Source organism: Clarias gariepinus, chromosome 8 (assembly GCF_024256425.1).
Source record: "Clarias gariepinus isolate MV-2021 ecotype Netherlands chromosome 8, CGAR_prim_01v2, whole genome shotgun sequence".
Lineage (NCBI taxonomy): Eukaryota > Metazoa > Chordata > Actinopteri > Siluriformes > Clariidae > Clarias > Clarias gariepinus.
In genome coordinates this window covers 14,493,146-14,507,312 of record NC_071107.1, presented here as the reverse complement: position 1 = coordinate 14,507,312, position 14,167 = coordinate 14,493,146, and the positions used below count along the sequence as shown (strand labels likewise).

The 14,167-nt window shown below is 40.4% G+C and overlaps 1 protein-coding gene across 2 annotated transcripts in view; it reads left to right on the top strand.

The window, feature by feature from the left end:
* adka (adenosine kinase a) overlaps positions 1 to 14,167 on the top strand; it is a 154,358-nt gene that overhangs the window by 28,868 nt on the left and 111,323 nt on the right. For both annotated transcript variants that reach the window (XM_053502495.1, XM_053502497.1), the window contains exon 4: positions 8,743 to 8,821. In XM_053502495.1, the coding sequence (XP_053358470.1) occupies positions 8,743 to 8,821 (79 nt within the window). The remainder of the gene's footprint in view (positions 1 to 8,742; positions 8,822 to 14,167) is intronic.

Sequence of the window (14,167 nt, the reverse complement as noted above, 5' to 3'; positions counted from 1 at the left end):
TCAAATTGTTTTAAGAATATAATATGAGCAGTGATCACGATCTTATTATTTTTTTCATCCAACGCTTGATCAGATCTTACAGAGTGTAATTGAACAGATTTTCGATTTTTATAAAAAAAGATTGCGTTCACTGTGAAGTTTGACGTTTTCCTGGGATACCAGTGAGTGAGTGTAATTCTTTCCCAGAATGATGTGCAGCTCTTCATTGTTTCTCATACTAAAAGCTATTAATCTTGTTTCTGGCATGAGTCAGCCAGCAACTGTTCATCTAGCATTGGGGCTGTTTTAAATTCAGTAGCCTTCTGTCTGTTTGACCCTGTTTTAAAAAAAAATGCAAACACAACTGCTTGGTAATACAACCCGGTAAAGTTATTATTCAATTAGGCCAACTTCCTCCTCATGTCTACAAGATCCTTCCACTTCCCAAACACATTTACCCACATTACCAGCGTAAAACCAGTGACAAGTTGTTGTACGGGCCAAATGGTCTGCTGTGGCAACCTTTTGATGGGAGCAGCGAAAGACCACCAACAACCAGTGGGTAAATCAGTGAGTCTTAATTGCCTGTACAGGTTGTCCCAGTTCCGTTCCAGAAGCATGTTCGTAAGTCTGATTTGTTCTCAAGTCCGATAAAATAAGTCTTATACGCCTTTGACACAAATATACAATGTAAAGCATACCAATCCACTTGACTAAAGCTATCCGCCTGACAGCTTTACATGACAGCCATTTTCTATCATCGTACTTCTGGACCGATTCAATGAAACCAGTAGTGTTGGGTGTACTCGGATTACTTTTTTGATGTAACTAGTAATCCAATGCGTTAGGTCCGCCATTTAAGTACTCAGTTATTTAGTTATTTTTTCAAAAATGTAATCCATTATTCAGACAAATTAGCAGTCATTCCCAATCCATTAGTGTGTGTGTGAAAGTCGTCCTACAAGCCCCGCTCCTGATAACCCACCCCTTCTGTGATTCCTGCCGCTATACCCCTATCTCACCTATGCGGTTTGACTATGAGAGGACCAGCGCACGTAAAGATGGAAACCTAATCACAGCATCAAAACTCGCGGTGAATCATGATAACCCGCACTAACGGTCACCGCGTAGGTGAGATAGGGGTATTAGTAGTTAACAGATTATGGGCCAAACTTCGCGGAGTGATGATGGTAGGATAATTATAAAGGTCTTGACTAAAACAACATGCATGAGAAATCACCAATATATAAAGTACTTTATCTGTGTCTGTCTCTGCAAGTATATCGCCAAACCACTAAATGTCGGTGTAGTTTCTATGCCACTGTGCTGATTCTCTTTCCCACTCTCTGGACGAAATTTGTATTTATTTTTTGGTGTACTACAAACAATGTCGACTGAAACAGAGTGGATCTTATTAGGGTTGGAGCTAATCGATGTTGAACAACAGTTACTTTTACTGAAATTACTGCATCACAGAAACGAGAGAGGACAAAAATTATCTATAATAATTAAAGATTATCTATCCAGGAATTAGAAATTTTCAGCTAATACGTATCTTCATCCTGCTGTTTAGGAAATCAATAGGGTTTGATGACAGGATGCACAGAAAACCAGTTTAGTTCCGTCTTAAACCTTTTCAAACATTTTGTAGTGTTTGCAAATCGGCCATGTCGGCATTAAACGTTAATGGCTCTGAGGCACCTGTGGTCATACAGTAGCATGTAGTATCAGTCATGCTCAGAGACTCTCTTCAGCCCGTGGGTATGAGTATATTCATTTGGCACCAGGATGGGGGGGAAAAGTACTCTAGCGAAATGAGACGGAAGAAGCGAAAACAAATGGCAAGTAAATGACAATGAAGCAAACATGCACTCGTTGTCATTTTTTTTTAACTCATTATTTCTCGATTTAAACCTCATTTGCTGTATTTTCCAGATGAAGGAAGAAGCAGACTATTTAAATACATCTACCATGTTGTGAAACATTGCCTAGACTAGTTGGTTTGGCTGCATCCCAAACTGCATAATAGGGCCTTAAATGGTGTGTCAGAATAGTACGCTGTTAGATATCAGTACGGTTTTGACATGCTAATCTGTACAGTAGTGTGATTTTGGACAAAGACCTTTTTTTTTTACTGAGAGACTAGTTTGATTACGAATACAGACTACTGCTATCTTTTTGTATGGAAAGCTGCTTTTTTTCACACAGAAGTGGATTGTACATGTGTGCTGGCAGTCAGCTGTATTTTTTTTCGTGACGTGTTAAAAACAGAGGAGGTGAAGCAGCAGAAGCTGTTTCTGAGTTGCCCTCATGTTTGCCACTGTTTATTTGATGTGGGCTCGGTGTGTCAACCAGCTAAGAGCGGCTCCATCAATCTGTGCATACATAAGGGAATGTGGATCCAAACAGAGGCTGCTGTAATGTTTGACTTTTTTTTTTTCCCCCACAAATTCAAAATATATATTCTTTCTAGTTGCCTTAGTATTAAGTTTTGCTTTTTCACCAAGTAAAACTCAAAAGTCAGTTTATTACAGTAATTTTCAGTGCTATGAAAAGTATTTGGCCTTTCCTACTTTTTATTATTATTATTTTATATCATTTTTTTATTTAAACTTAAATGATTCAGATCGTCAAACAAATTTGAATCAAACATTACACAAAGGTGTATCGCTATACCGTATGTCACTTTGTCAGACAGGTTCTATTTAAGTGATTTCATGATTCAACAGGTCTGGCAGTAATCACGCCTGAGTGTAGCAAGTGAAATTTAGCTTTACAAAAGATGTCGATAATCACCGTTCATTCATGGTTTTGCCAATAATGAATGAAATCATCATATAAAAACTGCTTTTTGTATTAACTCTGGTTATCCAAGTGTAATAATCTAATTTGTTTGATATTAACATTTTTACAGTCCTATATATTTTACAGTTTTGCATTTCCTATACTTTATTTTTACAGTTTAGATTATTGCAATTCTAAGAGAATTTAAAGGTAAGGTTTTGATTACAGAACACAGAAAAGCAAAAAAAAAAACTAGCTTCTAAGCTTAAAGGGCACCTATTATGCAAAATTCCAATTTTTTTTTGTTGTCATTTTTGAACATTTAGATGGGTCCTCGGTGAGCCATTTTTGTTGAAACTAGCCTGTTACACCCGGCCTTGTTTCTTGTGGGACATTGCTCAGCAGGAACTAACTTCCACAGACACTAGTGATGGAAGTCGGTAACCATTCCAAAATCGATCAGCACAGCAGAGTACAATGTGTACACATGTGTTTCCTGAAAATCAATCCCTCCACCATTCACTATTCCTACAGCCAGAGTACATTACACATACATACTTTAACTAGGATTACTCACATAAGCATCTATTACTGTAAATATATAAACATTACACACACACAGAAGTACATTATCGTTATAGACCAACTAGTATTTACTATTGTACACATACAGCACTCTGTGTGCCAGGTTTTGCACGTCATGGCTCTTCTTGTTAAGCTTTTTTTTTCTTGAGGGTTTACTTTTTTTTTCATTTTTTCTTAAAACCAAAGTACGGCCATATCCAGGAGCAGCTTTTTTTTTTTTCCAGAAAACTGTATAAAAGGTCATTTCGGGATACATCATCCGGCATTTTACACAACCATGTTGTGGGCACGCACAGTTATTTGCGTTTTACACAAGCAAGTTCCACTGACTGGGTATTTCTTCTACACAGCAGTTGCCCAAGTGCGCCGACAAAAAACAATGTAACATGGTGTGTTTTAGGAATCCTTAATGATTAAAAGTCGATTCCCTTTTTTTTTATATTCGATTGCTTGAAACGCACAGATCGATTATAGATTGTAAAGGATGATCCTCTCATTTAAAACGGCACATTTGGAGGACGAGTGATAAAGCTACTTTAGAGGTCTGAGAAAAAGGCATTATGTGATGAGTATTCCAGGTGGAGCATTGGGACACTTTAGTTTTGGGGAGCTCTGAAACCTGTGTTAAATTGTAACTGAAATGGCAAAATCGGGACTTTAAATGCAGCGTGAATTTGCCTGCAATCTTTTAATTACGTTGAGTTAATGGTAATAAACTGAGCAGAAAAAGATACAGTATGAGCCTGTATGAGCCCATTACCACCATATACAGTATATAAAATCAGCTAATGTCTTTTCTAATGTAGCTTTACACTATGAAACTGTAAGCAATAAAATGCATTGTTAACATCAGCACATTTTAAAATTTTATATATCTTGTACCCAAGATTGTTCAAGTATAGATTCTTAAAAATAAATTCTAATGCATAATGTGTGTGTATACAGTATGTATGTGTGTATGTATATGTATATACACATACATACTGTATATACAGAGTCAGCCAAAAATGTATACACACTTCAGGAAAAATGGTATGGTGTATATTATATTAACATAATATTAATAATGCTATCATATTAATATCATAATATTATTATATACAGTATATGAATATATAATGTATAGCTGTATAGCTAAAGTTTTCCTTTTCCTTATTTGTGTATACAATCCTTTGGCCAAAATTTTATATATTGTATACATATACTGTATAAAAGGTCTTGGGTACAATATACATCAATTTAAATATGTCCTAATCTTCCCAAAACATTTAACAATGCCTTGTATTGCTTCCAGTTTCAGAGTGTAAACCTACATTAGAACCTACATTAGCTATTTGTGCTTCCACACGATCACAACTTAGAAAGCCTGCTAGCTGAGTTTCATGCATCAGTTTCCCTGGAAAGTTCTGGTTATTAAGCACATCGCTAAAGTCAGCAACGTTTACGGCTAATCTTATTTGATGTTCACCACAATATAAGCTTTTCAGCTGTATTTAAGGCTTTCTAATGTGCCTGGATGTTTCTCCTTTGTAAAACCAGCGAATATAATACTGTACCTGTTCTGTAAACTCACTTTGCATTACTCACATGAACCATATGGAAAACATCAACAGCTAAATATGTCTAACGGTCTTCCAGTTTGCTTGGCGTCTGATCTTTTATGTCAGCACTGAAATAGAAAGTTGATGTCGACTGGTGTGTTGCGTTCATCCTGGATGATGATTGGCTGGCAGAGCCAAGTAAAGCCAAGTTTTTCTGTGAGGGTTTTTTTTTTTGTTGTTTTTTTTTTTTTTTTTTTTCCACCAAATCTGCAAAATCAAAACCCCAGGAGAATGACGTATCCCTTAGTAGTGAAGTTTACACAGTTAGGTCATTTTCTCAGATAGAACCTTATAATCCCGAGCTTACTATACGTCCATTGTCCCAATCTTTTTCCAAAGCCGTCTATTTAATACGTGCTCTCGGTTTCATATCAAGATCCTGCGTCTTTTATTCTGTTTCCAGTTACTGATCCACCTGAACCATGTAATCCAGAGCAGCACGGTGGTCAGTTACCTGGCTAAGGTGTGTTTGGCGCTGGAACAGTGTAAATATCTGGGCTAGCCGAGGGTCTCTTAGGACTGATTAGGCCTGATTAAGATTAAGGAGCTCGGGTTAAACAGTTGACTCATGATTGAGCGATTATAGCATGGTTAGCGGTTAGTGCAGGGGGTCTTCTGGCACGGAGCGGTCCGTTAGTAGTGTTTACATCTCTCATTAGGCGAGCTAGCTTTTAAGTGTTGCTGGAGTGGACCGATCAGTGCACTGATTTTTTTATTTTATTTTACTTTTTTCATCTTTCTTGTTTATTGGGATCCAGTTTCATTTTTTTTTAAAAGCTGCGCAATATTATTGGACCGGTTCCTGATATTCTGGATCGAATTAACAGTTTTTTCTCTTTTTTTTTTTTTTTTTGGTTTGGTTTTAAAAGAGCCATCTGATACAATTCAGACCTGACCTACTTTAATAGAGAACACAAAAGAACACTTGATGGTACTAGTTTTCAAGTCTGCGTCTACATGTGTGCAAACAAAAGTCATTATCATCATAAATAACAGAGCCTGGAAAATGGTGTGTGTGGGGGGGGGGGGGACTATGGGGTTCTGCCATTCTGAAATGACACTCTATTCTCATCTTGGTTTAATATATCTAACTACAAGCACATGCGGAAAACATTCCCCTCTTTTATCAATCTGACATTTAAGTGCATTCTTTTCAACCCTTGTAACATTTGTGGTGAGGCATTTCAAAGGGAGCGGGCTGACATTCCTCACTGTGCCCTCTTTTTTTTTTTTTTTTTCCTCTTCTTTTTTTTCTTCCCCTCCCTAAGTGAACACTTGGTGTTCTTTCAGGCCATAACTCTGCCCCTACGCTCATTTAGGACTAAACGTTTTGATGCCGCTACACTCTCCATGCATGTGCGGTCTTGATGTCCGGATTTACGAGCTGCTACGTGCAATCTTTTGACTTTAATAAATTCTTGCCGCCCGCCCCGGCCTCTCGTTTCTCAGCATGAAAAGCGTGGAGGCATGGCGTTTCCGTTTTGTCATCCCTAATGACTCGGGGCTCAGATCGACTCCTAATCCAACAGGCTTGTGTTTACGTCTGAGTTGTTTGCTTCTATTTTTTGCCAGCCTGTATGGCTTTCTTTAGTAAATTGATTGTGTTTTTCACAGTGGGAGTGAAATAAGGGCTAAGAATGGGTGTCCGTATTGAGGAGCGTTCGCCAGCGGCTGTTGAATTGATGAATGCTGCCTGCTTTTCCCTGCAGACTCACCGTTTGTTTGTTTCGCTTGCCAGTGCAGTCACATCAGCCGCGTCTAGTCGTGCTACTGTACAGTTAATAAAACCCACATCAGTACTGAGCAGCAGTGTTTTTATTTCCCGCTGTGCAGTGGACTGCTCGCAACATGACTGAGAGTGTAAACACTTGTGCTTTCCCCCTGCAAGATCAACAGGGTGCACATACTTTGTAGCATGTGTAGGTCTTTTGGGTGTGTGTGTTACGAAGCAGAAGTGATGGGTCGTGTTAATATCGGTAAGATGTAATAGTGAGTTAAACGGAGTACAAATTGCTAAAGGTTTTCTTGAGTGAGTGAGCGTGTGTGTGGTTGTGGTTTGATTGTAGCTTCAGTCCAACATGCTGTGGTCTACTGGTTGTTGCGTCTTGAACTGAGGAAGTGTGTGTGTTGTTCCCACGCTTTGTAAAAAGCAAGCATTTGTCTCTCAGATGGGGGGCGCTCTCGGCTGCCACTTTTGTTAATACAGTGCACGAGTCAGGTCAATGTTTATATATATATATATATATATATATATATATATATATATATATATATATATATATATATATAAAATATAAATTTAATGATATTTATATTTATATATAATTAATTTTTGCATCACACTTCATACAAGGAAGAAGAATCATGTGCTTTCTGGGACGTCATTGCTCGGGTTTACAGAAGCGTCCCAGAGAGCTGCACAGCGCCGTCATGAGGAGCCCTCGCGCACCGGGCATCCCCAGCACGAGCCTTTTGTTGCCAAGTGCGCAGCGTTGATGTTGATAAAGGAAGTACTTAAACATGTACTTATGTGCGATCTCTCCTCGCCAAAGCAGGTCCCCTGCCGCTCACTTCCTGCCCTCCCACACCCCCTCTGGGGTTCATTCTGAAGTGTTGCTTGATGGTCTTTTCCTCCCTGACAGTGTTGCTTGAGGAGTGACTGAAGTGCAGGGGTGACCTGCCGTTCAAAAAGCGTTAAAGCAGCAGAACCTGAACGTCTGATCGCTTTCATCAGGCGTGTTTGCGTTCTCCTGCTTTGAAGTCATCAATTACATGTAATGGGCAACTCTATGCACCTGTTTGTTCATGCAGATATCCTATGTGTGCCAGTCACGTGGCAGCAGCCCGGTGCAAGAAATCATCCAACTACGCTTCAGAAGCTTTAGTTAATGTTCTCATTAAAAGCCGAACGCTGAAAAATTGGACTCTGGCTGTGGGGTGGTTGCTGGTGCCAGACAGGCTGGTTTGAGTATTTGAGAAACTGCTGATCTCTTGAGATTTTCTTCAGCAACAGTCTCTAGAATTTATACAGAACTGTGTGAAAACCATCCGCCGCAAGTGGCCGTTCTGCAAGCAGAAACGCCCCGTTGATTGAGACGGGTCAGAAGTGAAGAGGGCAAGACCAGTTCAAGCGAACATGAGGGCTTCGATAACGCAAACATTTGGGAGCAGAAAACCATCTCTGTTTAGATGCTGTTTAGATCTTTACATTCGTGCATTAAATTCATATACTGTTGTGTAGTCTTTATGTGTTAGCAGCACTATGCCAATCATTTCTAATGCCAGTAAATTAGGTTGTGTTGTGTGCAAAAATTCCAAATGCTTGTTCAAAGACCAAGTTTAACTCGTCCCTGATGATATTGTTTGCATGTTGCAGGATAGCTGTCTTAACTCATGCTCAGAGTCATCATCATCATCATCATTATTATTATTTTTATTCCTTTTTTTTTTTTTTTTTGAAATGATGCCCAGGATAGCATGCAGTTCCCCACCACATGCGTGCACACTATGTGCAGAAGTACAGTACACATGCACATTTTTAGATGGCTTGCTGCCCTCAGGCACAAGGCTACAAGTCCTCTATTTCCTGTTTACAATGTATGAGGTTTCCTGTTCTCAGTGTCTCTCCGCTGGTTGATATTGTGGTTTTGCAGAGATGCTCTGGACAGGCCCTGTGCAAAAATGAAACACTGATCTTTCTTGATCTTTTGCAATAATCTAATGCGGTTAGATTTTGCTGGCTGGGTATATTTTTTCATCAAGTCATTATTTTCTCTTTCTTCCTTTGCCATAGATTCGAAGACCTAGTCAAGAAGTCTAAAGTGGAGTACCATGCTGGCGGTGCCACACAGAACGCTGTGAAAATCGCCCAGGTTTGACTTTCAATCTTTGGGTGGGGGAAGGGGGGGGTTGAATAAAGTACCTCCAGGATGCATCATTCCAACCCTTGCAACGTTATGTTGCACCGTGCCTAAGAGCTAGTCTGGGCGTGCTGCAGTTCCTTGAATAAAGCAGGAACACGAGTTCCAGGGCCCACAGCTATGTTGATCTAACTGTGGTGACTAGAGTCTATCTGAGGCAATCTACAGAGATTATCTTATTAAGGCAATATGTGTGGTAGGTGATTACTGACAGCCCTTTTCCTTTAAAATAGAAGCTTTCTAAAGCCCTTCCTTGAGAATGTAATGATGGGAGCTGTTAGAGTATTACTGCTAGTACATGATAAATTGATTTGAAGGTGTAAGGTGTAGTTAAGTCACCTATTTAAATCCTCGGCGAGGCCATCACATTAACTGCAGAAGCCTAAAAACTCTGGGAGCTCATTCAGCGTGAAGTTCATCTCCATGTAAAGGCTTTTTCAGAGTAATGCCTGAAATGATTTCATTTCCCCCGGTGACCCATCAGTGCTGTTCAAGCACGAAGAAGAATAAGGAAAAGAAGCGCATGCGAGGTTAAGCTGGGACTCTGAGCATTTGGTTGGCTAGGGTTTGTTTTTTAACACAGGCGACCGGCATTCCTGACGGTCGCATTATTCGAGATCTTTGATGAACCGTGCACCGAGCTCCTCTTAGCGCCGTATACGTACCACGAAGAGTTTGCTATTGCAGAGGAAAAATGTTTCACTGGCATCTTGGTGACGCTGACTCGGATCCAAAGGCGGTGATGAATTGCAACTCAAAGTCATTTACTCCCAATGTACGCCTCGTACTGAAGCGCGGCGATCGCCGTTTGGGCACTCGCCAGCGAATGCAACTGCACTTTCATTACTTTATTGCTTGAATCTTTACTCTTGTTAAGCACATTTATTATGACCAGACATGGTCTCGTCAAAGGACGGACAGGACCAATTCTTCATTTAAGCCGCTCTTGCTCCGGTGTTCATTTGCCTAAGTGGATTTGGATTAAACGAGCTTGTGATTGTACCTGTCCTGTCAGACACAGTTTCAGTCCCTAAGGCTGATTAGAGCAATGCTACGGGCGAAGTGTCGCCCATTCTGCTCCTGAGTGGCACAACATAAAAGTCCTATTATTAAGGCATTGCATTTTGGAATAGGGGGAATGCCGCAGCTATCCAGGATCGTAAGCAAAGGGCGTAAAATTTGACAGCATTTGGAGGAGGAGGAGGCGTAGCATTTTCTCTTTACTCTGTTAATCACAGAGACAAGAGATAATTATGTGCTACTCTGGAATCATGTATGTGAAATAGGGTGGATTTCTTCAAGGTTACGCTGCCATGTGACTACCGAGCCTTGGAGGAAGCACATTAGTCTTCGCCCTCCCTGGTTGGTAGCTGATGCACTAATACACTGTATAGACACCTCATATGCCAGTTGGAGGCACACTATAGTGTCTGTAGGATGTCTTTGTATTCTGCAGCATTTCTGATTCCCTGCACTGGAACTCTGAGCCCATAATCTGTTCCAGCATGATGCTACACAAAGCAAGGTCCATGAAGACATGGTTTTGGAGTGAAAGAACTCAAGTGGCCTGCACAGATCCCTGACCTCAATCCAACAGAAATCCCCTGGGGATGGACCGGAACGCTTGAGCGCACCCCAGGCCGTTTCGGCCAACATCAGTCCCTGACCCTCTAGTGCTCTTGGGCTAATCTATAGAGCCATGCTCCACAATCTAGTGCAAAGCCCTTGAAGAAGAGTGAAGGTTGTTATAGCAGCAAGCGGGAACTAAATTGGTGTCCACAAACTTTTGGCTGTATATTGTATGATAGTAGGGAGCTCGCGGGTGAGTAAGAATTGGCAAGTGACCATGTTTTGGAGTTTTTCGGGGAGATGCTGCTCATTTAGAGAGAGGTTTTCACTAAGGTACAAGATGTGAAGCAACAATTTAATCAGGCAATGAAGTGTGAGAACGCTGCAGCACCTGGAAAGCCAGGAGCAGTGCAACCTGTGCGCGCGCGTGCGTGTGCCGATAATGTACAAAATGAGAGCTTTCAAACTCGGCGATATGGGTTCCCGTCTGAGCACACATCAAAGCACCGGGTGAAGATGAGGTGTTCAATCAGAGCCTTACGGCACATCCAGGTGGCAAGAGAGGAGCTGTATTCCTGCTGGGTTTTTTTTTTTGCTTTTTTTGCAGCCGGAACAAAACTTCACGAACCCCTAAGCACCAATTTATATTTTGAATGCAAGCCAACTATTTTAATATTAGACTAATTATTTAAAGACAGACAATAATATCACTTTTTTTTCTTGTACTGGAGCAATAGATAGATGGAGCTTTTTATTCCCGAGCTTTACAATGACAGCACATTATGTTGTTGTTGGATTGGGTTTGAGTTATTGAGGTTTGGATTAAACCCATTGTTGAATTAATAGCTATGAAAGGATTAGGGTTTGTGTGTGTGTGTGTGTGTGTGTAAAAAATGTGCTGAATATAAAACCTTTAAAAAAAAGAAAACAAAATGAAAATAATAAAAACTATGAGACTATGCTTGACAGATCTCTGGGAGTTCCTGAAGAAACCATTGAGAACTTATTAATGAGGGACTTATTCATTAGCGGTTTAGTTGCATTAGGTGTGTTAAAGCGAGACATACCCAACACACCTGCTTCAGAACCAGGGATATAAATTCCCGGTTGGAACCATTTCATCTCGTAACCAGCGCTTGTTCCATGCTCCGCCTACTTCAGAAAAGCCCTGTATTTTATTTGAATTTTATTAATGGCCGGTGCTTTAAACCTTTTCCACGTCGCCCTTTGATGTGCCTGAATTGGCGAGTCCGTGTGTGAGAGAGATGTAGGTTTATTCTGACGTTGCCCCCCTTGTGCCCTCGAGGGCCAGAGCAGATGAAGGCTCCCACCTGCCAAGAGGAACGTTCTCCCATTCTCTTTAAGCCGTGCAGCAAAGGGAACGCGAGCACTGTTCTGGAGCCCTGAACATCAAAGCATGGACAGTGAATTGCCAAGCACCCTTCGACCAGCTCTGTTACATGTGCACACACCCCGAGTGGGCCTTTCAAACAGTTGAGAGTGTAAAAGCGGAGGCCTGTTGATGCCTGCTACCAGAAAGCAGCAGATATATGTGAAGCAGTCTCAAGAAAGTTCACTTCATTTCTCGCTTACATTTTTTCCCCCTTCTTCTTAAAAGTGAATCAACCTCATCTTTATCTGTAACAAACATGCCATTGCCACAAACAGCATTTTGACATAGACTTCCATTAAAAGTGTGCTGCTGATTAATGACTTTCTGTTCTTTTCTCCTGAGGGCACTTGTTAGCACAGTCAATAAAGATTTATTTGAAATACATAAAGCATGTTTTTTTTGGAGAACGCTTTCATAAATTCTGCAGTGAAGTATTTGGAATCTTCTTTTAAAGGTCCTTTTAGAGATGGTACTACTTTTTCAGATGAAATACTATGTGCTTAGGCGTCGCCAGGGGATGCGCTGTATTACACACATGCTGTACGAAATGTAATAAAACCACGTAATAGTTTTGGTATGTATTTTCATGTTTTTCATCTTAAAATTTTTATTAGGAGAATGTAAGCGTTGTTTTTGTAATTGTGTATAGGATTGTAAAACGCAGGCTTATTCAGTGGCTCTAATTTGGCTACCAGCTTTTAACTTTAAAGTTGTTTTAGGCTTATGCTACCCGAAGACAATAAAGAAGCATACTTGACTCTAAAACAAATCTTTTAATGAACTTCCCTGCTGATAAAAAGGTACATAAAAATTCTAAAATCTTCGTCAATATCCAAACCAAGTATAAGCAAAGTTGCAGCAATAAAATATAGCAATTACCTAAACACAAGACGGCAGATTGCAATTATGCCAGTTAAGTTATAAAACCTAATAAAAATGTTAAATTGTTAATAAAACTAAAATAAAACCTTTTTTCCTGATGCTAGCAGCATTTTCAATCCACACAGTCAGGAACACTTTACCTGATCATGTGACAGGCGTGTCTCCAACATGGCATGTGGTTGGGCGACAGTTTGGAGACACGGCATCCTATTGGCCGACAGTTTGGAGGCACGGCACATGAATGGGCTACAGTTTGGAGACACGCCATCTGATTGGGTGACAGGTTAGAGACACTGGATTTGATTGAGTGACAGGTTGAAAACACATCATTTGATGGGCCATCAAGTTCAAGGAAGGTCTTCTGTTTGAGCCACAGGTTGAAGACACGGCATCTGATCGTGCGATCAGTCGCGAGTCGTTGGACACACTCATCTGATTGGGCGACAGGTTCGAGGCACGTCATTTGATTGGGTGACAGGTTGAAGACACATCATTTGTTGAGCCGACAGGTTCGAGGAAGGTCATCTGTTCGGGCGACAGTTTGGAGACACGGCATCTGATCGTGCGATCAGTCGCCAGTCATTGGACACATTCATCTGATTGGGCGACAGGTTCGAGGCACGTCATTTGATTGGGCGACAGGTTCAAGGCACTGTATCCGATTGGACAAATTATAGATGATTAATGAACAGCTAACAAGAACAACAATAATTGTTTTCAACATGGAAAAATAAAAAAAAACATAATTTTGTATTTGTATCTGCATGAACCATTCCACTTGCACCAACACAGTTTTTACTTGCTAGTGTTAATGTAAAACGCTGGCTAGCTAGCAAACTAACTTGTCTATACAAGGCTTCCTCACCCAGGGAGAACATGCCTGCTGTTCAGATGCTCCAGTATAACTGATGTTCACATGTCACACAAGGTCAGCACTGCCAACGTTGCGGTTCACAAAGTCTTTGGTGGAGTTTTAGGCTTTGGTGCGTGAGAAGGTTGCCATCATCCCACTGTCACGTCATTTCAGAAAGTGGGAACACCTACATGTCAGGGCATTCTGAGTCAGCGCGATAAAAACACACACGCTGAGGTCACAACTAATCGACAATTAAATGATTTGGTCATTGATTTTCCGTTGCCTACAACAATTATTTGTTCAACCGTCTCACTTTTTTCATGTAACATGAAGTTAATTTAAAAAAAGAAATAAATACAGAACTTTTCTATTGAGAAACCTTAAAGTGCAAGATGTGTCCTGAAGGCGTTCGCGTTTCCGTGGCGGAAAACTTTCTGACTCTTGTACAGTACTGACTTCTACGACTCCTTTCATAAATAATAAAAAATGTATCCTAACATAAAACTTCACAACATCAACTTTTTCTGTTTTTATTTATTAAATACTAGCACATTTGTTCTAGACTGGGTATTATTGGGTAAGGCTTAGATTATTTGCT